Raw genomic sequence first — 24,642 nt, 5'->3', positions numbered from 1 at the left:
CTTCAGAGTGTTTTGGATATACGTTTCTGGAACTACATTATGCAGATAATAGATTGTGAACCTTTTATATTTTTGGAAATAACTACTTACCATCATTGCACTCTGACTCAGCAAAGCTCTAGACCCTGAGCAAGTTAATTAAAGTTCTTCCTAGCCAGACTCTTTGTTTTTTCTGTGAGTCTTTTGCAACCATTCAAAGGTAGAAGTGATTAAAAATTTTCTTGTATATTTGTAATACCCAGCTTCTTATTTAGTATTACCAACCAGACTAAGTATTTGATAGTATATCTTTCTTTTTTGTGAGAAAACTTATGGGTTGAGTAACTCATCCGCATTTACATGGCTGTTAAGTGACAGTTGTGAATTTACAGTGGATGGTATACTGTTGATAAAAGGCCATCTTATTCTTCACTGTTTCCTAGCATTTAAAAAGTCTTTCTTGATACCCTTTTGTTTACATAAAATCTCATGTCCTTCTTTTAAAATTGTTTGATATTTTAGGCCGGGCATGATGGCTCACACCTGTAATCCCAACACTTTGGGAGGCTCTAGTGGGCGGATCAGAGGGTCAGGAGTTCAAGACTAGCCTGGCCAACATGGTGAAACCCCATCTCTACCAAAAATAAATAAATAAATAAAATACAAAAGTTAGCTGGGCATGGTGGCGCATGCCTGTGGTCCCAGCTGCTTGGGAGGCTAAGGCAGGAGAATTGCTCAACTGGGACCCAGGAGGCAGAGGTTGCAGTGAGCTGAGATCACGCCACTGCACTCCAGCCTGGGCTACAGAGTAAGACTTCGTCTCAAAAACGTTATTTGACATTTTAAAGTAGGTGATTTCCTCCCAAATGTGAATATTATATATAGTGTAATATTGAAAATAGTTTCAAATTACAGTCCCAAATACTTTTTTTTTTTTTTTTTTTAATAGAGGCAGGGGCTTACTTTATCACCCAGCAGGCTGCAGTGCAGTGGTGCAATCATGCACTACAGCCTCGTCCTCCCAGGCTCAGGCAAATCTCCCACCTCAGCCTCCTGAGTATCTGGGACAACAGATGTGTACAACCATACCTGTCTAAGCTTTTTGATTTTTAGTAGAGACCAAATCTTGCCAAGTTGCTCAAATGATTTTTAGTTGAGACGAAGTCCCACTGCGTTGTTCTCGAGCTCCTGTCAAGTGATCCTTGCTACTCGGTCTCCAAAAGTGTTGGGATTACAGGTGTGAGCCAACATGCCCAGCCCAAAATATTCTAATACCCTCTTTATCCCACCTTTCACTTCAAGAATAACTGGTTTGTGTCAAGACTAAGAAGTCACCCTGCCTTCTGTCTTCATGAACATTTGATATTCAGCTCTGCCACAGCCCTCAGTCTTTTTTCCTTTCCTCTCAGTTGTTTGTCTTTTATTCGCTTTGAAAGATTCCGCCAACAAAGTTTATGTCAGTGGGTCAGCAGATATAATAATTTTATGATAAACCTTTTTGAAGCATTAGATATTTCTGATGCTTTTCTTATGCCTTTTCTTTTTCCTGCCCTCCATTATCATGATTTCAATTTTCTTTTTTACTTTAGGCGAAGGCATGCAATCCACAGTAGTGACTCGACTTCTTCTTCTTCCTCTGAGGATGAACAGCACTTTGAGAGGCGGAGGAAAAGGAGTCGTAATAGGGCTATCAATAGGTAAGTGCCATATCAATACCTTTTTAAACCAACAGATACATTTTTTAAAAATTGATAAGAAAACAATAATTTGGATATAAGTATAGACTGGCTGATTAAAAAGTTGCACAACAGGTTAATGTATAAACTAGAATACTGTCTTCTTAGAATTACCTACAATTGAAACAGAATAACAGGTTAGAACATATGACTGATTTCTTGCCAAAATTTTTTTTTTGAGACAGGGCCTGGTTCTGTTGCCCAGGCTGAAGTACAGTGGCACGATCTTGGCTCACTGCAACCACCACCTCCCGGGTTCACACGACTCTCCTGCCTCAGCCTCCTGAGTAGCTGGGACTACAGGTGTGCATCACCACACCCGGCTCATTTTTGTAGTTTTAGTAGAGATGGGGTTTCGCCATGTTGGCCAGGCTGGTCTCGAACTACTGGCCTCAAGTTATCCACCTGCCTCAGCCTCCCAAAGCTTTGAAATTAAGCTGTGAGCCACCATGCCTGGCCCGCTTGCCAAATCATTATGTATGGCCCACAGTGGTTCTGGTCAAACAGTGACTTAAGGAAATAACCTTTTCTTTTTCATTTCATGTATTTTTTTTTTCTTAGAATAATGATAAGTTCTGAGGAACTCTTAAGGAAAATGGAAGGCTTTACTCATTTCATAACTCCTTGTAGTATAAGTTCACATATACTAACCAACTTATTTGATTTTCCCAATAATTGTTTAAGGGAGATAGAGCAAGGATTATTTACATTTTACAGATGTGGTTGAGTAAATGAAAATGCAGTGCTTAGGTGCTTGGATTTTTTTTTTTTTAAATAGAGACAGGTTCTCACTCTGTCACTCAGACTAGAGTAGAAGTGAGGCTGGTCTCGAACTCCTGACCTCAAGTGACTTGGCTGGGATTACAGGCGTGAGCCACCACACCTGGCCATAACTATTTTTGAATAGTTTTGAAAGTAGTTAGGGAACTTCCAGCCTGTCCAACATGGTGAAACCCCATCTCTACTAAAAATACAAAAATTAGCCGGGTGTTGGTGGTGCGCACCTGTAATCCCAGCTCCTCAGGAGGCTGAGGCAGGAGAATTGCTTGAACCCAGGAGGCAGAGATTGTAGTGAGCCGAGATCACGCCATTGCACTGCAGCCTGGGTGACCGAGTGAGACTCCGTCTCAGAAAAAACGCAAAAGACAAAACAATACAACAAAAAAGGAAGTAGTTAGGGAACTTGCTTGAGAGGATTGATGTTGGATCCAAATGCTGGTAGACTGTGAATATTTTTTCTGAGAGGTATTATAGCAGAGTTGTTATAGGTCTGGAGACAGACCACTTGTGTTTGATTCCTGGCCCTGCCATTTACTAGTTGGGTGATCTTGGACAAATCAGTTAATCTTTCTATGTCTTGGTTTTGTTTTAAAATGGGAAAAATAATAATACCTTTCTCATAAGACTGTTGTGAGGATTTATTGACTTAATCCATGTAAAGCACCTAAAACTAAAACAGTGTCTGGCAAATGGTAAATACCCTGTCTATGTTAGACACCTCCATTAAAATGTAGGTTGGTACTATCTGATTTCACCACCATGAATCACTTTACAGTGCCTGTGGTATCTTGATATTTTTATTTCATTATGTATCTTTAATTTCATAATAAAGCTTCAGATATAAATATTTCTAACACTTAAGTTCTGGACCTATTACAGAAAATTAGGAAATTAAAATACATATCTTAAGATTGCTCCAGTTAAAATTTAGATTTTTTTTTTTAACTTAAATGTTTATATTCAAACATGGAATTTGGGAAGGAGGGTGAGTTGATGGGTTTGTGTGGTTTTAAATAGGTGCCTCCCACTAAATTTTCGAAAAGATGAATTAAAAGGCATGTATAAAGATCGAATGAAAATTGGAGCAAGCCTTGCCGATGTTGATCCAATGCAACTAGATTCTTCAGTGAGTATTCTGTTTTGAAACATATGCTTGATCTATAATGTGCTTTGTTTTAAAGTTAAAAAAAGGAACTGATGATTTTTCTTTTCAGTCAAAACTCTAACCTTTAAAGACGTTTTTTGTTAATCTTAAGGTCACAATTAAGGTATTATTAATTCATTATGTATGGGTTAGGTATAGTTAAGGTGTGGGGTGACATTTTAATCTGGACTCCAAATCTAAGAATGTAAATGTTCGCTTCCATTACCAGGTACGATTTGATAGTGTTGGTGGCCTGTCTAGTCATATAGCAGCTCTAAAAGAGATGGTGGTGTTTCCATTACTTTATCCAGAAGTCTTTGAAAAATTTAAAATTCAACCCCCAAGGTAATTTAATTATATTTTTAATTTTAGCTGAAAATCTGTGCTACTCTTGCGTCTTGTAGTTCTTATACCTTATTAACCCATTTTTAAGCGATAGTTCCCTTTTCCCTTTTCATTATACAACTTTTCTCTCTGAATCACCTTTATAGAAGCAATAATTTAAATAAACTTTTAAAAGTTAATAAACTTCCCCCATCATAAAAGTAATATACTGGGCCGGGCGCGGTGACTCATGCCTTTATCCTAGCACTTTGGGAGGCCAAGGCGGGTGGATTGCCTGAGCTCAGGAGTTTTAGACCAGCCTGGGCAACGTGGTGAAACCCCATCTCTACTAAAATACAAAAAATTAGCCAGGCCTGGCGCCGTGCACCTGTAGTCCCAGCTACTTGGGAGGCTGAGGCAGAACTGCTTGAACATGGGAGGCGGAAGTTGCAGTGAGCTGAGATTGCGCCACCACACTCCAGCCTGGGTGACAGAGCGAGACATCATCTCCAAAAAAATAAGTAAATAAATAAATAAGTAATGTACCATATGTCAATCACAGGTAAACATTGGTAGGTTTTAAATTAAATTTTGTAATTTAAAAAATTAGAAAGTGGCCAGGCACAGTGGCTTACGCCTGTAATCCCAGCACTTTGGGAGGCCGAGGTGGGTGGATTATGAGTTCGGGAGTTCAAGACCAGCCTGGCCAACATGGTGAAACTTCATCTTTATTAAAAATACCCAAAAAATTAGCTGGGCATGGTAGCGGGCACCTGTTGTCCCGCCTATTTGGGAGACTGAGGCAGGAGAATTGCTTGAACCCGGGATGCGGAGGTTGCAGTGAGCCGAGATGGAACCACTGCACTCCAGCCTGGGCAATGCAGCAAGACTCTGTCTCCAAAAAAAAAAAAAAAATTAGAAAGTACCAGGCATGGCGGCTCACACCTGTGATTCCAGTGACTTGGGACACTAAAACAGGAAGATTGCTTTAGCTTAGGAGTTTGAGGTTGCAGTGAGCTATGATTATGCCACGGCACTCCAGCCTAGCTGACAGTGAGACCCCCATCTCTAAAAATAACGCGGAAAGTTATTAATATTAAATAACATTTACTTCTTACAGGAAATGTTGGACGTACCTAGTTAAAGTAATTTAGTAAATTAAAAAGAAATTTCTTGAATTTTCTTTCACATTTCTTCCTTGCAACCTAAGTTTTCCCCCATACAAATTGAATTACATGATTGTGATATGTGATTCCATATGCAAGGTGAGATAATATGATGAACATGATGAATGAATTGTTAAAATGTTTCAAATAGAGTTTTATTTACAGTTTCAATATTAATTTTACAGTATCAGTATTAACTCCCAGGTTTTAAGTTGTGCTTTGTGGCATGAAACTGTACAATAATTCAGTTGTCTTACACATTTTAATTTTCTAATTAATCATGAAATTGGTTTCTAATTTTTGTTTTAAAAGTCTGCTTTTTAAATGTAATACTAAAATGTTAACGTATTGTTTTACAGAGGTTGTTTGTTTTATGGGCCACCTGGAACTGGAAAGACTCTGGTTGCCAGAGCACTTGCCAATGAGTGCAGTCAAGGGGATAAAAGAGTAGCATTTTTCATGAGGAAAGGTGCTGATTGTCTAAGTAAATGGGTAGGAGAATCTGAAAGACAGCTACGATTGCTGTTTGATCAGGTACGATATTAAAATTTTATATATCTGGATAGTTCTGTAATCTAGGGAGATGTGTGTGAGGATTAGATAACTCTTACATTTAATTAGTGTCCTAAATAAACCCAAAAGAATTAGACTAAATATGTAATCTTTCTAGATTATTTTTTTTATATGTCGAGATGACACTGACCTACAGTGAACAGTTTTATAGTAAGAAGGGAAAGAAATAATTGGATCTTAGTTCTTTGGAGTCTTAGGTCTCATGCTTAGGAAGAGAGTGGTAATCTCATATTTCGAGATAGTAGTAGTGAATTATGGCTCAGTATGGGAATTGGAGACTAGTTCTGCCCTGGGGCGGCTTTCATTTTCATATCCCGGATTGTATTGACAGTACATTGTGAGATAATACATTCTGATCTCCTGAGGCGTATTGCTGCAAATGCTTTTAAATCTCTTTTTGGAACTCTCCTGAGGTTCTTTTTTAATTTTATGTTTATGGAAATGGATAAAAACTGTGGCATCTTGCTAAATAATGTTTTCCCATCCTGTCATGGAGGAAGACTATGTCACTGTCTTCTATTCTTTGTCTTGTTTCCATAGGTAGTCTTCAGTAGATATTTTTGTGTGTCCAGGAATGATAGCTATATGAAATCTAATGTATATAACCAGTGGAGTATGTCTTTTGAAGACTTCTAGCCGAAAATGCAATTGAAAATTAAACCATATGTCATTATAATTTAGTTTGAATTCTTAAAACCCAGTTATTGGAACTTACATTTAAATTTATAAATTATAAATAGTTATAAATTATAAATAAATTGAGGCTGAGGCAAGAGAATCACTTGAACCCAGGAGGCAAAGGTTGCAGTGAGCCAAGATCACGCCACTGCACTCCAGCCTGGGTGACAATGTGAGACTCCATCTATTAAAAAAAGAAAAATTATAAATAAATTCTGGTAAGCAAGTTTGAAGAAAAGCTGATTGAAATAGTGTATATTCAGCTTTATAAATTCTGGTAAGCATGTTTGAATGAAAATTGATTAAAATGGTTTATATTAAGTCTACGTGTTGGAGGCTGTTTATGCTAACAAATGACCACTCAATCTACTTTCTAGGCCTATCAGATGCGCCCATCAATTATTTTTTTTGATGAAATCGATGGTCTGGCTCCAGTACGGTCAAGCAGGCAAGATCAGATTCATAGGTAAAACTTGCTTGATGGCACTTCAACATTTCATCCTATTTCCTGAGTGGTATTATGTGTGAGAGATAGAATGTTAAATGGTAAAAGAAACTTTATAAGCTAATAGTTCCTTTCTTTGGTAGTAGAACCCTATATATAGTACAAAAATAAAAAATGTGGACAGGCGCAGTGGCTCATACCTGTAATCCTGGCACTTTGGGAGGCCAATGTAGGCGGATCACTTGAGGTCAAGAGTTTGAGACCAGCCTGGCGAACATGGTGAAACCCCGTCTCTACTGGAAAAAAAAAAAATTAGCCAGGTGTGGTGGTGCACACCTATAATCCCAGCTCCTTGGAAGGCTGAGGCAGGAGAATTAGGAGAATCACTTGAACACGGGAGGTGGAGGTTGTAGTGAGCTGAGATTACACCACTGCACTCCAGCCTGGGTGACAGAGTGAGACTCCCTCTCAAAAAAAATAAACCTGCTCCGAGTGTCAGTGCGTTGTAAAGCATGGTTGAAAAGTGTTGGTTACAGAAGATTTAACTCATGATAGAAACAAATGTCGGCAGGTCAGTGATGTTAAGCCAGTAGTAAGAGTAGGGCTATGGTGGGGAATGTGACTGAATGTCCTATCACAGGAGCATATCCAGTTGCTTTTATGTCTGACCTGTTACTGATGTGCAGAAGCTTACCCAGGCTTGAAAAATTGATTTTGTTCCCTCAGATTTTATGTTCAAATTAAGTATCTTAAATTTTGCCAGCTAATTTGGATGCTTTTAAGACATTGCCTGCGCTAAACAAAATCTAACTTAGGGCATTACTACTAGTTTAGGATTCTAATACTAGACCAATCTCCTCATTTTAAAGAGGGGTAAATTGAACCCTCAACCCCGATGATTAGTTGCTTATCCAAGGGAGCACTTTTACTAGTGCTACTGTCCCAACCTGAATCTAAATTGCTTTTAGTCCCAATTTATTTCAGTTTTTTAGAACTTCTTTTTAAATGGTTTCATGAATGACGTGTAATTGCTTAATTAATTTGGAATATCCAAAAGGAAATGTTTGCTTGTCTTTATATATGCTAGTAGTATTGTTTTATATTGTAGATAATGTAGAAGATGAATAAGATATAGTGTGTGATTGATAGGTGGGTTTTAGCTTTTCTAACATCTAACAAGATTTGCTATATTCTAATGGCCTTTTGAACTTGATAAACAATTTTGTTTGTTGCTGTGACTAAATTAAAATATATGTTAAGTACCATGGTAAAGTAGTTTTGTCTCTGCATGTCCTGTTAGTAATCAGATAAACTTTTTATATGTGACACATTTCATTATCAGTCACACTGCATTCATTGTGCTAACAGGAAGAAACATATTTAACAATACTTCCATCACTTCATAATCAAGTAAGTTGAATATTTACTGTGTTTTGGGATAGTTCTAAAGGTATTGGAAGATTTTGGCAAAAAAATTACAGAGTAATTGTAGCAAAACTATGCTATCTCATATATATATATATATATATATATTTTTTTTTTTTTTTTTTTGAGACAGAGTCTCGCTCTGTTGCCCAGGCTGGAATGCAGTAGTATGATCTCAGCTCAGTGCAACCCCCACCTCCCAGGTTCCAGCGATTATTCTGCCTCAGCCTCCCAAGTAGTTGGGGCTACAGGTGTGCCCCAGCATGCCTGGCTAAATTTTTGTATTTTAGTAGAGATGGGGTTTCACCATGTTGGCCAGGTCTCAAACTCCTGACCTCAGATGATCAGCCCGCCTGGGCCTCCCAGAGTGCTGGGATTACATATGTGAGCCACCCCACCCGGCCTGTTCTTTGTATTTTTAGCAGAGACTGGGTTTCGCCATACTGGCCAGGCTGGTCCTGAACTCTTGACCTTGGGTGATCCACCTGCCTCTGCCTCCCAAAGTGCGGGGATTATAGGCGTGAGCCACTGTGCCTGGCCAAATATAGCTCCATTTTTAAGAGAAATTTAGTATTCAACTTATTTTAACCAAAAACTTAAAAGTTCTGACAGTAAAAATGTATGTTAAATTAAGCTTTTTTAGAAGTTAGCACATTGCATGTTGAAGATGATTAAACTGTATTCTGTACCTTAATTTTAGTAATGTAATACTGTAGAATAATGCAAATAAGTAATTATGTGAGTGTCATTAGGTAATAATATTTCAACCTAAGGGAAAGGAGATACAAATGTGAAATAAAGAAGTCAAATTACCCTAAATTTTTTTTTTATTTGTTTGTTTTTTTGAGATGAAGTCTCTGTCTGTCGCCCAGGCTGGAGTGCAGTAGCACGGTCTTGGCTCACTACAACTTGTGCCTCCCGAGTTCAAGTGATTCTCCTGCCTCAGCCTCCCTAGTAGCTGGGATTACAGGCATGCACCAGCACACTTGGCTAATTTTTCGTATTTTTAGTAGACAAAGTTTCACCATGTTGGCCAGGCTGGTGTCGAACTGGGCCTCGAACTCCTGATCTCAGGTGATCCACCCGCCTTAGCCTTCCAAAGTACTGGGATTACAGGCGTGAGCCACCCACTCGACCTAAAACCCTTATAGTCTTTAATTTGAATTGCAAATATCAATAGAAACTTGTGACGAAGTTTTTCTGTTTGTTTGTTTTTTAAAGAAAAAAAAAAAATCCTAACTCTGGACACTTTAAAAAGGCCTAGAAGCAATCACAATCCAGGAGCAACTAATGTCCATCCCTGAGTGTGGTCTCTAAATATTAGGACTCAGGAGAGATGGCGGATTGTAACACTGAAGCAGAAATAATCAAGACAAGCCTGGAATACTTTGTAATGCCTGAAAGCAATAAAAAAAAAAATTACTGGAATCGTACCAGAATGACATAGGAGCCAATTTTGAGGGATCTCTCACTGGCCGAAGATTAAACAATTTGAGCATCAAAAATAATGACTGCAGTAGATAGATAGATATATATCAAATACCTAAAAAACATCGGTTTTTTGTGTGTTGTTAGTTTTTTGTTGTTGGTTTTGGTTTGGTTTGTTGTTGTTGTTGTTGTCTTTTTGTGACAATCTCAGTCTGTCACCCAGGCTGGAGTGCAGTGACATGATCTTGGCTCACTGCAACCTCCACCTCCCAGGTTCAAGCGATTCTCGTGTCTCAGCCTCCCCAGTAGCTGGGATTACAGGCATGTGCCACCACTCCTGGCTAATTTTTGTACTTTTAGTAGAGACGGGGTTTTGCCGTGTTGGCCAAGCTGGTCTTGAACTCCTGGGCTCAAGAGATCTACCTGCCTCGGCCTCCCAAAGTGCTGGGATTACAGGCATGACCCACCGCACAAGGCCTTGTTTTTGTTTTTTGAGACAGGATCTTACTCTTACCCAGGCTGGAGTGCAGTAGCATGATCACAACTCACTGCAGCTTTGATCTCCTGGGCTCAAGCAATCTTCCCACCTCAACTTCTCAGTAGCTGGAACTACAGGCATGCACTACCACACCCAGCTTGGTTTTTTGGGGGTTTTTTAAAGTAAAGATGAAGTCTCACTATGTTGCCCAGGCTGGTCTCAAACTCCTGAGCTCAAGTGATCCTTCCACCTCAGGCTCCCAAAGTGCTGGGATTATAGGCATGAGGCACCATGCCCAGCCACCATCAGTTTTTTGTTATTGTTTTGTTTTTTTAAAAAAAAAAAACACGAAAACATCTTATTTGTAAGAAAAAGGTATGATTTCTTAATTTCTGTTCTTGGCATAAATTTTCTTTCCAGTGCAACCAAAACTTCCTGAACCCTTTTCAGCATTGTTGTTCAAAACTTGGAGTTCTATTGCTGGATAAAAAATGCATTCACAAATAAGCTGTGCAATTCGATCACCTTGAAGTTTTGACTTCAAACTTTTCTTTGACAATGTTTCTTCTATAACCTTCATCTAAGACACCCAGCTCCTAAGTGTTTTGCACCCCAGCCAAAATGTAGAGCTACTCTTCCATAACACCCAGAAGGAGGAGCTATCTGAATGTCTGATAGCTTCCTCCATAGGCGGTATTGTATAATCATGCACTGTATAGGTCACAGCCCTCGGCCTGTGTGGACTCCCAGCTCCCAGGTTGAGTCTGGAACCAGGCAGGGTGGAGCTGCATGCCCCACCCCACCCTCCTCCGCAGGCCAGACCCACTTGTGGGGAGAAATGACAGGTGTCTCTTTGGAGCAGGGCATGACAGGGCAAGGAGGTGAGGGGACGAGGTAGCCACAAGAACCAGAAAATACAGAATGAGCCTTCTCCCCATCACCACCACCCTTGCCACTGCTGGCAGGGAACACACCAAGATCTTAAAAATCATCAATTTGTAATAAGTTTTTTTAATTCAACTGGTCACCTAAAGTTGCTGAGTTATTATTTATTACTCTGCAAACTGATAAGAAGGAAAGAATCAAACATTTCTTCCTGTCCTATACAGGCCATGATTGAGGGCAATTCAGCAGTTGAAGTAGTGTAGTTCTTTATATAGGAAAATCACAGGTAATAAATGCAAAAGAAATGATTGAATTAGAAAATCACCATTTTGTAGCCTCTTATGAAATAGTGGATCTAGACTTAACCAGGGATGCTGCCATCCCCCTCCCCTCAGGGACAGATATCTAGAGACAGTTTTGGTTGTCACAACTGGTGAGGGCAGCTACTTAGCATCTGGTAGATGAAGGCCAGACATGCTGTTAAACATCCTTCACTTACAGGACAGCTCTCCACAACAAATAATTATCTGGCCCAAAATGTCAGTAGTGCTAATTTGGGAAACCTTTATCTAAACAATATTATCAATGGCCACTCAAGCAGTAAGATAAAAAAGAAGGTTGATGGGGATATTTATGATGGGTGGAACAAGCTGATAACACCTGACCGAAACTCAACCCACTGATTGACCTTAAATGGGAAGCTGGTATTAGGTGCCTCCTGTGGGGATATAATAGGAATTACGTGGTATCTTCCTGTGAAATACGTCATCCCAAATGGTTTAGCCAGCATCCATTAAGCTTCTAGATCTAGGCCAGGCGCGGTGGCTCACACCTGTAATCCCAGCACTTTGGGAGGCCTAGGCAGGCGGATCACAAAGTCAGAAGATTGAGACCATCCTGGCTAACACGGTGAAATCTCGTCTCTACTTAAAAAAAAAAAAATACAAAAAAATTATCAAGGTGTGGTGGCGGGCGCCTGTAGTCCCAGCTACTCAGGAAGCTGAGGCAGGAGAATGGCGTGAACCCAGGAAGCGGAGCTTGCACTGAGCTGAGATCGCGCCACTGCACTCCAGCCTGGGCGACAGAGCGAGACTCCCATCTCAAAAAAAAAAAAAAAAAAGCTTCTAGATCTAGCTACCACTTTCCAGGAAATATGAAAGATAGAGGGACAACTTAAATGACCCTATCAGGAAGCAGTCAGCCCAGTCCGGAATGGGCGAAGGAAATTCTACAAGCCAAATGACCCAGTTTCTTCAACAAATAAATGGCGTGGAAGGAAAAAAATGTAAGAGGCACAGTAGGAACTGTCAAGGAATTGAGTGACAAATAAGTGTAGTGTGTGGTTACATTTTGATTAAATCAAATGTAAACAGGTATTTTGAGACAATCAGGAAAAATTGGGTATTAGATATTAAGGAATTAGTCACTTAGGATGATGACATTGTTGGATTTGTTGTAAGTCCTTATCTCTTAGAAATACATACATGAAGTACTTACATGAAATATTTATGAATTGAACTGTGTGTCTGAGGTTTTATTTTTCTTTTTAAAAGTGGTCAGGTGAAGACAAAAAAGGCATACTGATAATTGTTGAAGCTTCGTGATGGAAATTTGGAGATCATTTTACTATTCTGTCTGTATAATAAAAAGTTTAAAATGTAATGAAAATTCTGTTATGCTTTATGAATATTCTATTTTATTTTGGTGTTCTTTGATCATGTATACACAATGGAAATTTTATTATTTTTAGATACTGTGTGTCCTACCTGGTGCTACCAGCACTTTTTTTCCTTTTCTTTTCTTTTTTATTTTTTTGAGACAAGGTCTTGCTCTGTCTGTCGCCCAGGCTGGAGTGCAGTGGTGCAATCTTGGCTCACTACGTACAACCTCAGCTTCCCCAGTAGTAGGACTATAGGCCCAGGTCATGTCACCATGCTGGCTTTATTTTTTTTATTTTTATTTTTTTAATAGAGACGGGGTTTCCCTATGTTGCCCAGGCTGGTCTCAAACTCCTGGCCTCAAGCACTCTTCCCACCTCAGCCCCCAAGTTCTGGGGTTACAGGCGTGAGCCACCATGCCTTGCCTTTTTTGATGTTGTATATTGTTTGGGAACTCTTAAGTTCCTTTGTGAAATTATGCTTTATGAAATATCTTCTAGGATTCATTTGTGGGGGTCTAACGACCATCTGTTTTCCATTGATTTCAATTTCTATGTGCCATTTGGTATGTTATTTTATAGATTTTTTTAATCCATTGGAAATAGTGAGGTGCTCTGAGAAAATTTATTCACGTGTAATACATTAAATCTTACCAAAAGAAGAAATATTACTGAATGATATAGACTGTGTTCATAGTATTAATCTCTTCTCTCTTATTTTTAAAATTTAGTTCTATTGTTTCCACCCTGCTAGCTCTTATGGATGGATTGGACAGCAGAGGGGAAATTGTGGTCATTGGTGCTACCAACAGACTAGATTCTATAGACCCTGCTTTACGAAGGCCTGGTCGCTTTGACAGAGAATTCCTTTTTAGCCTACCTGATAAAGAGGTAAGAATTTAATGTCACTCAAATTTTGACAAAATATATTGCTGTTTATTAATCATAAGTCTTGGTGTAGTAAAAATTTGGAGATTCTTGAGTTTTGTATCCTGGTCTTGTCTAGTGATAGTTGTTAGTGAACAACTCATGCGGACAAATTTTTATTCTTTTCTTTAAATATAATAATGCCTTCCCAAAATTACTCTTAAAATTCTTTCAATTTGAGTGTAGCCTTTGGATGTTCTAAGTGTTGCTTCAGAACATGTGGCTTAATGAGTAATTAATCCTTAGCCAGTTTGTTAGCCTTGGCTTTTTCATGAATATCATATAATCCTACCAAGTTTTTTTAAGTCTACTTAATCTTCTAGGAACCAAAGAGGAAAATATATGAAGAGCTGTCTGTACTCTTAAAAACAGCTCTTAACATGCACCAGAATGAATAGCTACTTTAGTAGTTACTTATTTTCTCTTACTTATATTTATGACCAGTATAACTTTAGTGCTATAAATGCAAATATGTTTAATAATGAGACAAGTCCATTAAACTCTAAAAAGTACATCCTTTTTCTTATTTTCACTTTCATATTTTGCTTATATTGAGTTTTTTGTTTGTTTGTTTGTTTTTTTGAGATGAAGTCTTGCTGTCACCCAGGCTGGGGTGCAGTGGTACAATCTCAACTCACTGCAACTTCCGCCCCCAGGATTGAAGCAGTTCTCATGCCTCAGACTCCCGAGTAGCTGGGATTACAGGCACATGCTACCACGCCCAGCTAATCTTTGTATTTTTAGCAGAGAGTAGTTTTCACCATGTTGGCCAGACTGGTCTCGAACTTCTGACCTCAAGTGATCCACCTGCCTCGACCTCCCAAAGTTACAGGTGTGAGCCACTGCACCCGGCCAATATTAAGTACTGATCACTTTAAAATTTTAGGTAATCAAAAGTATTTTTAATTGAAATTAATCTGAATAGCATTTATTATTATAGTTGTAAAAAATTAAATTGTTTTTATTCATAGGCTCGAAAAGAGATTCTAAAGATTCACACCAGGGATTGGAATCCCAAACCACTGGACACATTTTTAGAAGAGCTAGCAGAAAACTGTGTTGGTAAACATTGTTTTAAGCAATTAAAATAAATACTACATTTATTTGAAATATGAAACAAGTTGTATAAGGTTGGTGCAAAAGTAATTGTTGTTCTTGCCTATAAAAGTAATGGCAAAAACCACAATTTCTTTTGCACCAAACTAATAAAGAAATACAAGGTTATATTTGTTTCTTATCTCTTATTTGTGGCATTTTCTTCTCACGAAGTCTTGGTATTAAATAGAGATATTTGACAAATTGGCCATAAGGGGCAGAGTAGATAATAATATAATTGTATAAAATACAATTTTTTTTTTTTTTTTTGAGACGGAGTCTCGCTGTGCTCCCAGGCTGGAGTGCAGTGGCCGGATCTCAGCTCACTGCAAGCTCCGCCTCCCGGGTTCACGCCATTCTCCCGCCTCAGCCTCCTGAGTAGCTGAGACTACAGGCGCCCGCCACCACGCCCGGCTAGTTTTTTGTATTTTTAGTAGAGACGGGGTTTCACCATGTTAGCCAGGATGGTCTCGATCTCCTGACCTCGTGATCCGCCCACCTCGGCCTCCCAAAGTGCTGGGATTACAGGCTTGAGCCACCGCGCCCGGCCAAAATACAATATATTATTATATCATAATAATATAATAGCTATTCTTTACTGACCATGTTTTAGTCATCCTTTTAAGCATTCTATAAATATTATTTCATGTAATTTTCACATCATTCCTATGATGTAGGTAGCAGTATCTCTACAGATAAAGAAATGGCTGGAGAGCATTATGTGAATTTTCTAAGGTCAAACAGCTAGTAAATTACAAACTGGAATTTGAATCTAGTCTGTGTGATTTTAAAACTCTTGATTTTGACCTCTGTGCTATACTTAGTGCTTGTGTATTGCACTCGTAAAAGTTGATTGATTGTTGTTGGCTATTACTAACTGATAAGTTTACTGGGTAAAAGAGATTTTGGTTTTACTACTTTTAAATATTTGCTAACTATATTGCGAGGCTGATTTTTAATTTTCTTTTAACCATGGTCATGCTAATAGAGTTTTGTGTTTCTTTGTTTGGTCGGCTGGTTCTTTTCTTCCCCTGGTTGCTTTGGATAGGATACTGTGGAGCAGATATTAAATCAATATGTGCTGAAGCTGCTTTATGTGCTCTACGACGACGCTACCCACAGATCTATACCACTAGTGAGAAACTACAGTTGGATCTCTCTTCAATTAATATCTCAGCTAAGGATTTCGAGGTAGCTATGCAAAAGATGATACCAGCGTCCCAAAGAGCTGTGACATCACCTGGGCAGGCACTGTCCACCATTGTGAAACCACTCCTGCAAAGCACTGTTGACAAGATCTTAGAAGCCCTGCAGAGAGTATTTCCACATGCAGAATTCAGAACAAATAAAACATTAGACTCAGGTATAAAACTTGATTGACCATTTAAAGTTAGTTTTTATAATCAGTAAAGTGAAATGTTTCATACATACCAGAAATATTTATTTGTAAAAGAATCTCTTGAGAAAAATTTGGTAAGGCTTTTCCTGGGATATTTGAAGGAAATTTACCCATGGATTGCCCTTAACTTAATTTGCTGTAAGTTTGGGGTGCATTTTTACATTTACTTATTAATTCATATCTACAGAAATACTTTTGATTCTTTGAAAAAATTTAATTCAAGTATGCTAACTTGGTAACTGAATCATTAAAGATTTGCTTTGCAATCCAGAAGTTACTAATGTGCAATTTTTTGGTTTTATAGATATTTCTTGTCCTCTGCTAGAAAGTGACTTGGCTTACAGTGATGATGATGTTCCATCAGTTTATGACAATGGACTTTCTCAGAAATCTTCTCATAAGGCAAAAGACAATTTTAATTTTCTTCATTTGAATAGGTATATTTTTCTTGCAAATCAATGTTTTGCATGTGTAAATTTTCTAAAAATAAATGAGATGTGGTTGAAAAAGTAAAAAATGCTAACCAATCTGCTTTTTATTTAAATTAAACTACCAGAAATTTTCTGTTGTTATAGTTGTCACAATAGTAGAAATTACAGTCGATAAAAATATTCCTAAAAAGCTTTGGGTATCAGTTGTTTCCAGAAACTATGTGAACCATGTTATGATTGGTTGGCTTTATTGGCAAGACATTTTACTTATGAAAGTTTATAATTGACAATTTAGGGGGAAATTTTAAACTGTTTTTTCTAAAATATAGCTTATTAATGATTTCTCTTTCAGAAATGCTTGTTACCAACCTATGTCTTTTCGACCAAGAATACTGATAGTAGGAGAACCAGGATTTGGGCAAGGTTCTCACCTGGCACCAGCTGTCATTCATGCTTTGGAAAAATTTACTGTATATACATTAGACATTCCTGTTCTTTTTGGAGTTAGTGCTACATCCCCTGAAGAAACATGTGCCCAGGTAATTTGTTGGTGCTCAACTATAAGACAAAACAGCCTTTTGGAGATAAAAGCTAAAATTGCCTCATTTTTTTGCATTGTGTTTTTTTTGTCTTTCTGATTTGTAACTTCAGGTTTACAAAACAGAATTATGCGTGATTGCTTAATCATTAAAGAGAATAACTTTAAATCCCACATTCACCCTTAATATCTTTGTGACCTTAGTAAAGTTGTTAGATCTCTCTCATTTTCCCCATTTGGAAAATGGAGATAATAATACTTACCTCATATGGCTGTTGTGAGAATTAAATGAGTAGAGTACTTAAAATGGTGACTGCTCCTTAGTAAGTACTCAGATATTCTGCTTTTTGTGTTTTTGGTATTTGTATATTAACTTTTGTTTGTTTTTGGTTTTGGTTTTTTTGAGACGGAGTCTCTCTCTGTCACCAGGCTGGAGTGCAGTGGCACAATCTCAGATCCCTGAAACCTCCGCCTCCAGGATTCAAGCAATTCTCCCGCCTTAGCCTCCTGAGTAGCTGGGACTACAGGCGCATGCCGCCACATCCAGCAAATTTATTTTTATTTTATTTTATTTATTTATTTGTATGTATTTTAATAGAGATGGGGTTTCACCATGTTGCCCAGGATGGTCTCAAACTCCTGGGCTCAGGCAGGCAGTCCACCCTCCTCGGCCTCCCAAAGTGCGTGGATTATAGGCATGAGCCACCGCGCCTGGCTATATTAACATTTTTAAAATATAAAAATATGTTATATTTGTAGTTTTGTTTACTTTTGATTACGACAGAAAAATCTAGATTTCTCCAACTATTTTCTAGTTGCTTGAAGAAATTATCTTTTCAAAAAAATGAAACTTTTAAACAACATTTAAAAATAAGGTTGTGGGATTTTGGAGGAGCATTTTAAAAACTTGAGGACTTTATATGTTATTTCTGGGAGGTTAAACATTGTTTCAGACTAATAGAACTAGCATTATTAACATGTTGACTCTAACTGAATTTGTTTTGTTCTCGCTCTACTAGGTGATTCGCGAAGCTAAGAGAACAGCACCAAGTATAGTGTATGTTCCTCATATCCACTTGTGGTGGGAAATAGTTGGACCAACACTTAAAGCCACATTTACCACATTATTACAGAATATTCCTTCATTTGCTCCAGTTTTACTACTTGCAACTTCTGACAAACCCCATTCTGCTTTGCCAGAAGAGGTAATTTATGTGGGGGAGAGTCATTATACTTTTAAGAAGAGAGTTGTTTGTACCAAAATAATCATAACTTACTGAAAAAATTCAAATGCTATAGAAGTGAATAAAAGGATAAGTTTTCTTGCTAAAGATACCATTGTTAACTATTTGGTATATGTGCTCATTGGGTAAGATGGTGTATATATATGTGTATGTATATATTAAGGATACATAAATTTTTTCTCTTAAAAAATGGGATTATATGTCGGGCGCGGTGGCTCACATCTGTAATCCCAGCACTTTGGGATGCCGAGGCGGGTGGATCATGAGGTCAGGAGATCGAGACCATCCTGGCTAACACGGTGAAACCCTGTCTCTACTAAAAATACAAAAAAATTAGCCGGGCGTGGTGGTGGGTGCCTGTAGTCCCAGCTACTCCAGAGGCTGAGGCAGGAGAATGGCGTGAACCTGGGAGGCGGAGCTTGCAGTGAGCCAAGTGAGCCACTGCACTCCAGCCTGGGCGACAGAGTAAGACTCTGTCTCCAAAAAAAAAAAAAAAAAGTTTTTAAAAAATGGGATTATATGATACATACTATTCTGCAATTTGCTTTATTCACTTATCAATAAATGTGTCTCGTGTATTTGTTAGTGCTAAAGTCTCTTTAAGAGCTGCATGGCTTTTCCACTTTTGATGTAGTATAATTTATTTATCCAAAGCCCTGTTGATAGGTTTTTTGGTTGTTTTCCAGATTTTTTTCTACTGAACTGTTATAGTGAGCATCCTTGTATTTTAGTTTGTATGAACACTAGTATGTGGATTTTTCTAGCATTGATTCCTAGAAGTGGAATAGGTGTAGCTGAGTATTTTAGATTTACAAGTTTTAACAATACTAAATTACTCATTCAAGTTTGTGCCCATTTAGACAACTGCCAATAGTGAACAAAAGGCCATGCTGCTTCTGACTGGAATACTCTTCTCTTACATATTTGCCTGGCATCATTTTTTGTTTTTCTCAAATCTCTGCTCAGATATCATCTCAGGGAGGCCTTCTGTGATCAGAATTTCTCAATAATAGCAATAGCTCTTCTACCCATCATACTCTTTTCCCTTTTCCTACTTTATTTGTATTGCCTCCTGCCATTAAATATTAATTTGCTTGACTCTGTTTCCCCATCAGAAAGTAAAGTACCTGAAATTAGGGACTATTTTTTGTTACCTTTGTATCCATAGAGCACATAACAAGCATATTGTAGGCTTCTGTGTATTTTAATGAATTAGTTAAATGTTTTTTTCCACACCTTTGACAAAATTGGTTTACACTTTTTAGTACACTAGTAGGAAGATAAGCTCAAATACTTATTAAAGAAATATTTATTGAGTGCTTATTTTCTCCCAAGCATGGTTCCAGGCACTGGAGATATAACAGTGACTAAGATAGACAAAAATGTATATCCTTACACATATAGGGCTAACATTTTAGTTGAGTGGGGGAGAGAAGTTTTAAAAAATTTATAGCCAGGCGCAGTGGCTCAAGCCTGTAATCCCAGCACTTTGGGAGGCCGAGACGGGTGGATCACGAGGTCAGGAGATCGGGACCATCCTGGCTAACACGGTGAAACCCCGTCTCTACTAAAAAAAAAAAAATACAAAAAACTAGCCAGGCGAGGTGGCGGGCGCCTGTAGTCCCAGCTACTTGGGAGGCTGAGGCAGGAGAATGGTGTAAACTTGGGAGGCGGAGCTTGCAGTGAGCTGAGATCCGGCCACTGCACTCCAGCCTGGGAGACAGAGCAAGACTCCGTCTCAAAAAAAAAAAATTTATAATACTAACTATTGTTGTGGAGAAAGATTTAGCTAAGGAGTACCAAAAGAGTATGGGTAGGTTGCAGTGTTAAATAGGCTAGATAAGGCCTCAGCAAGAAGTTGATATTTGGCCGGGTATGGTGGTTCACGCCTGCAGTCCTAGCACTTTGGGAGGCCAAGGTGGGCGGATCACCTGAGATCAGGAATTCAAGCCCAGCCTGGCCAACATGGTGAAACTCTGTCTCTACAAAATATTAGCGGGACGTGGTAATGTGTGTCCGTAATCCCAGCTACTCGGGAGGCTGAGGTGGGAGAATTGCTTGAACCCAGGAGGTGGAGTTTGCAGTGAACCAAGATCCCACCATTGCACTCCAGCCGGGGCGACAAAGCAAAACTCCATCTCAAAAAAAAAAAAAAGATGATGATATTTGAGGAAAGACGTGGAAAAGGTAAGGTTGTGAACTATTGGAATAGCTGAGGGACAAAAGGTCCTAGCGGAGGAAAAAGCAAATGCAGAGGCTCTGAGGCAGATCTGTGTCTGGCAGCTTGGAAAAATAGCAAGAAGGGCAATGTAGGAGGAAAGGAGGCCAAGGTTATCAAGGGACCAGATTATGTCCCCAGTGACTCTGTATAATAATAATTGATTACAAAACCTGCAAGTTAAATAAGCTAGGAAATGAATATTAAGTATATATTATAAACTATTTGAGTGGGGGAGGTCCTTAAAGGTTTCCAGTTTACTTAATTATCTAGTTTCATACTCTATCGCCTTTATGTGGATATCTCACCTATGTTGAAACACTTTCTACACAGTTCTTTTTGTTACCTCTGACTCCTAAAAATCCAGCTTATTGAGGGAGGCTTTCATTTCTTTTTCTTTTTTTTTAAACCATAAAGGGGTCATGCTAACCTTCTGTATTGTTCTAATTTTAGTATATGTGCTGCTGAAGCGAGCACAAATCTTCCACTTCTTAATCTCCATTCATTTCCCAGATTGCATATAGAACTTGACTAATACATCTTCATCATGACAAGTCTTTGTATATTTGAATACTCTTTTATGTCTTGCTAACCCAGGCCTTTTTCACATTAAACAGGATATGGTATATTCATTAGGGCTATTAATAAAGTAGAAGTTTATTTCTTACTCACTTTAACAATACTAGGCAGGTTGATTACATTGGCAAGTTTGTCTTCTGCTGTGCAGTCATTCAAACACTCAGGCTGAAAGATATTTAATTTTATTTACTTGTTTGTTTATTTATTTTTGGAGATGGAGTCGCACTCTGTTGCCTAGACTGACAGTGCAGGGGCACTATCTTGGCTCACTGCAGCCTCAGCCTCCTGGGTTTAAGCAGTTCTCCTGCCTCAGCCTCCCAAGTAGCTGGGATTACAGGTGTCCGCCACCATGCCCAGCTAATTTTGTATTTGTAGTAGAGATGGGGTTTCACCATGTTGGCCAGGCTGATCTTGAACTCCTGACTTCAGGTGATCCACTTGCCTTGTCCTCCCAAAGTGCTGGGATTACAGGCATGAGCCACCTTGCCTGGCCTGTTTTCTTATTTTCATCATGTAGCCTTCCAGGTCGCTTTCAGTCCAGTCAACTGAAAGGACAGGCTCTTGCTTGTGCCTGACTTAGAAGTGATGTAAATCACTTCCTTTCATATTCCACTGGCTAAAGCTCAGTCACATAGCCATACTTCATTGCAAGCATGGCTAGGAAATCTGACCTAGCTGTGTGCCCAAAGAACAAGAATACAGATTGTGGTAATAGTAGTAGACTTTGTTACACAGCACACCAGGTTGTAGTTTCTTCAAAATTCTAGTCACTCTCCTGAATGTCTTTCTTTTTTCTAGTTCTTTTGGAAGTCCAGAGCCAGAATGAATGAAGTACTCTAGCAGTGTTCTGATTAACACAGTGGAAAGAAAGATTGTTAGCCATAGTATTACTGGCTGCTTCTTCTATCAACTGAAACTATTAATCATTTTGAGATTTGAAATAAAGATAATGGCTTTATGCTCTGGGTAACAAGACAGACAGACTAGGTGAACTTTGTATGGATGTGGGGAGGTTGAAAAAAGTAATCAGTTTAATCTGGGGAAACTTTATTGAGAATGTGGAAATTCTATACCAAAATTATTTTCTTAAAAGATAGCTTCTCTTACTTTTTTTGTTAGGATAATGTTTTCTAAGTCTATAATTGCAAATTGGGTAAAATATTTTAATACCACATTCTATAAGTAGGGGAGAATGGGCCTGGGACTAGGAATTGCCTCTTTTTAGAAAATGAATAGTCCATAAGCATGCAAATAAGCAAGTTTTCAGTAATTTAGTGATACCATTGATATAACATTACACTATACTATATGAGAAATACTGTGTAGTCCATTATTAGCCACATTAAAATTTGTCCATCTCAAAACTGCAGTCAGAAAACGACTGTCTATATGCATGAGCACAAGTGGACCCACTCAGGCCAGTATGGAAAGATGAGAAAGAATGCTGTTAGTGGATTTGGAGTTTTCCTGAATCCATGAAACGCAAAGTAGTGAGGATTAGATTGATGAAGATGACCACAATTCACAGCATATGCATGAAAGAACTACTTTGAAAGGCAAGAGTGATTTCTAGCTGAGGATCGGTTCAATGAAGGAGTTGAAAGAACCTTTGAGCTGGGCGTGGTGGCTCACACCTCTAATCCCAGCACTTTGGGAGGCCGAGGCGGGCAGATCACTTGAGGTCAGGAGTTTGAGACCAGCCTGGCTAACATGGAGAAACCCCATCTCTACTAAAAATATGAAAATTAGCCAGGCATAGTAGCGCACACCTGTAGTCCCAGCTACTTGGGAAGCTGAGGTATGAGAATCGCTTGAACCCGGGAGGCAGAAGTTGCAGTGAGCCAAGATCATGCCACTGCACTCCAGCCTGGGTGACAGAGCAAGACCCTGTCTCACAACAAAACAAAACAAAAACAGCCTTTGGACAACCCTGGGGTAATTGACTTTCTTCACTTCTAGTCCCTATACCAAGCAGCAGTCAGCAGGGTTGTTTGTCCTCAGCTAGGGCAGTGTGGTTGTGCCCCAGGACTAATTTAACAGGCTTATATATGGCTGCTGATATCAGGAGAAATGGGGAGCCCCTGTGCCCACAAGACAAATTGTAGGCACATTTCTGCTTCCATTATAGACTAGCTTTCATAGTCACTGGAGGGAGAAGCTAGAATAAACAGAAATAGCACCTATGGGCAAACAGATTTAAAAGGCAAACACATAGTTATAAATAAACATTTGAGGAAGGACAACCTCATGAATAATATCCATGTATCACCAACACAAACTGTGACAAAGAACCGATTGGAGACATTATAAATGAAACAACCCGTGTAAAAAGGAAATAAAATTTTTTATAGGCTGAGAAGGGAGCAGACCCAGATGAAGGACAAATTAGCAAAGTGGAAGATCGTAAGACCAGTAATTCTTAAGTATGTGATACAAAAGTACAAAGACTTGAAAAGTATGAGGAAAAAATTAAAACAAATGGAGGAGATAGATTAAGGTCTCATGGGATTTATGGGAGATAAAAACAAGAAGTTTAGGGAGAAAATATTCACACAGTAGAACATTTTGTACAGTTAAAGAATACTATGAGTCTTCTTAAGATTTAAAAGCCCCATGTGTTCCAAGTATGAGAAATAACATCACTTAAATAATGCCAAAGGTACAGAGAAAAATCCAAAAATGTTCCAAAAGAAAAAGCATACTAGAAAGGAAGGAAAGTCAAATTGCTTCTATTTTCTCATTGGCAACAATGACCGCTAAGGAGACAGTGGAGCAATATTTTCAGTGTTCTGAAGTAAAATAATTTTGACCTATAATTTTCTGTCCAACCAAGTTAGCATTTGCATGAGAGAACAAATAGATATTTTTGAACATGTGATGTCTACAAAACTATGCTTATAAACCCCTGACTGGAATAATTTTTATTTTATTTTTTGAGACAGAGTCTCGCTCTGTCACCCAGGCTGTAGTGCAGCGGCATGATCTCAGCCCACTGCAACTTCCACCTCCCAGGTTCGAGTGATTCTCCTGCCTCAGCCTCCTGAGTAGCTGGAATTACAGGCACACATCACCATGCTTGGTTTATTTTTGTATTTTTAGTAGAGAAGGGGTTTCTCCATGTTGCTCAGGCTGATCTCGAACTCTCAACCTCAGATCCGCCTGACTCGGCCTCCCAAAGTCTTGAGATTATAGGCATGAGCCACCACACTCATCCTAGAACTATGTAATCTTGTTAACTATAGTCATCTTACAGTGCTCACACTTGTAATCCCAGCACTTTCGGAGACCAAAGCAGGCGGATCACCTGAGGTCAGGAATTTGAGACCAACCTGGCCAACATAGTGAAACCCTGTCTCTACTAAAAATACAAAAAAAAAAAAAAAATTGCCAGGCATGATGGCAAGCATCTGTAATCCCAGCTACTCAGGAGGCTGAGGCAGGAGAATTGCTTGAACCCAGGAGGCAGAGGCTGCAGTGAGCCGCCAAGATTGCGCCACTGCACTCCAGCCTGGG

General features: G+C 38.8%; 1 protein-coding gene across 4 annotated transcripts in view; it reads left to right on the top strand.

Moving 5' to 3' along the window:
* Positions 1–24,642, top strand: part of ATAD2 (ATPase family AAA domain containing 2) — a 104,356-nt gene that overhangs the window by 34,930 nt on the left and 44,784 nt on the right. For all 4 annotated transcript variants that reach the window (XM_009213544.4, XM_009213543.4, XM_017962283.3 and 1 more), the window contains exons 9-19: positions 1,569–1,676; positions 3,513–3,621; positions 3,869–3,984; positions 5,489–5,663; positions 6,758–6,846; positions 13,430–13,589; positions 14,597–14,687; positions 15,769–16,083; positions 16,424–16,556; positions 16,903–17,089; positions 18,108–18,293. In XM_009213544.4, the coding sequence (XP_009211808.2) occupies positions 1,569–1,676; positions 3,513–3,621; positions 3,869–3,984; positions 5,489–5,663; positions 6,758–6,846; positions 13,430–13,589; positions 14,597–14,687; positions 15,769–16,083; positions 16,424–16,556; positions 16,903–17,089; positions 18,108–18,293 (1,669 nt within the window). The remainder of the gene's footprint in view (positions 1–1,568; positions 1,677–3,512; positions 3,622–3,868; positions 3,985–5,488; positions 5,664–6,757; positions 6,847–13,429; positions 13,590–14,596; positions 14,688–15,768; positions 16,084–16,423; positions 16,557–16,902; positions 17,090–18,107; positions 18,294–24,642) is intronic.

Source organism: Papio anubis, chromosome 8 (assembly GCF_008728515.1).
Source record: "Papio anubis isolate 15944 chromosome 8, Panubis1.0, whole genome shotgun sequence".
NCBI classification, from domain to species: domain Eukaryota; kingdom Metazoa; phylum Chordata; class Mammalia; order Primates; family Cercopithecidae; genus Papio; species Papio anubis.
This window is presented reverse-complemented; position numbering and strand designations above follow the sequence as displayed.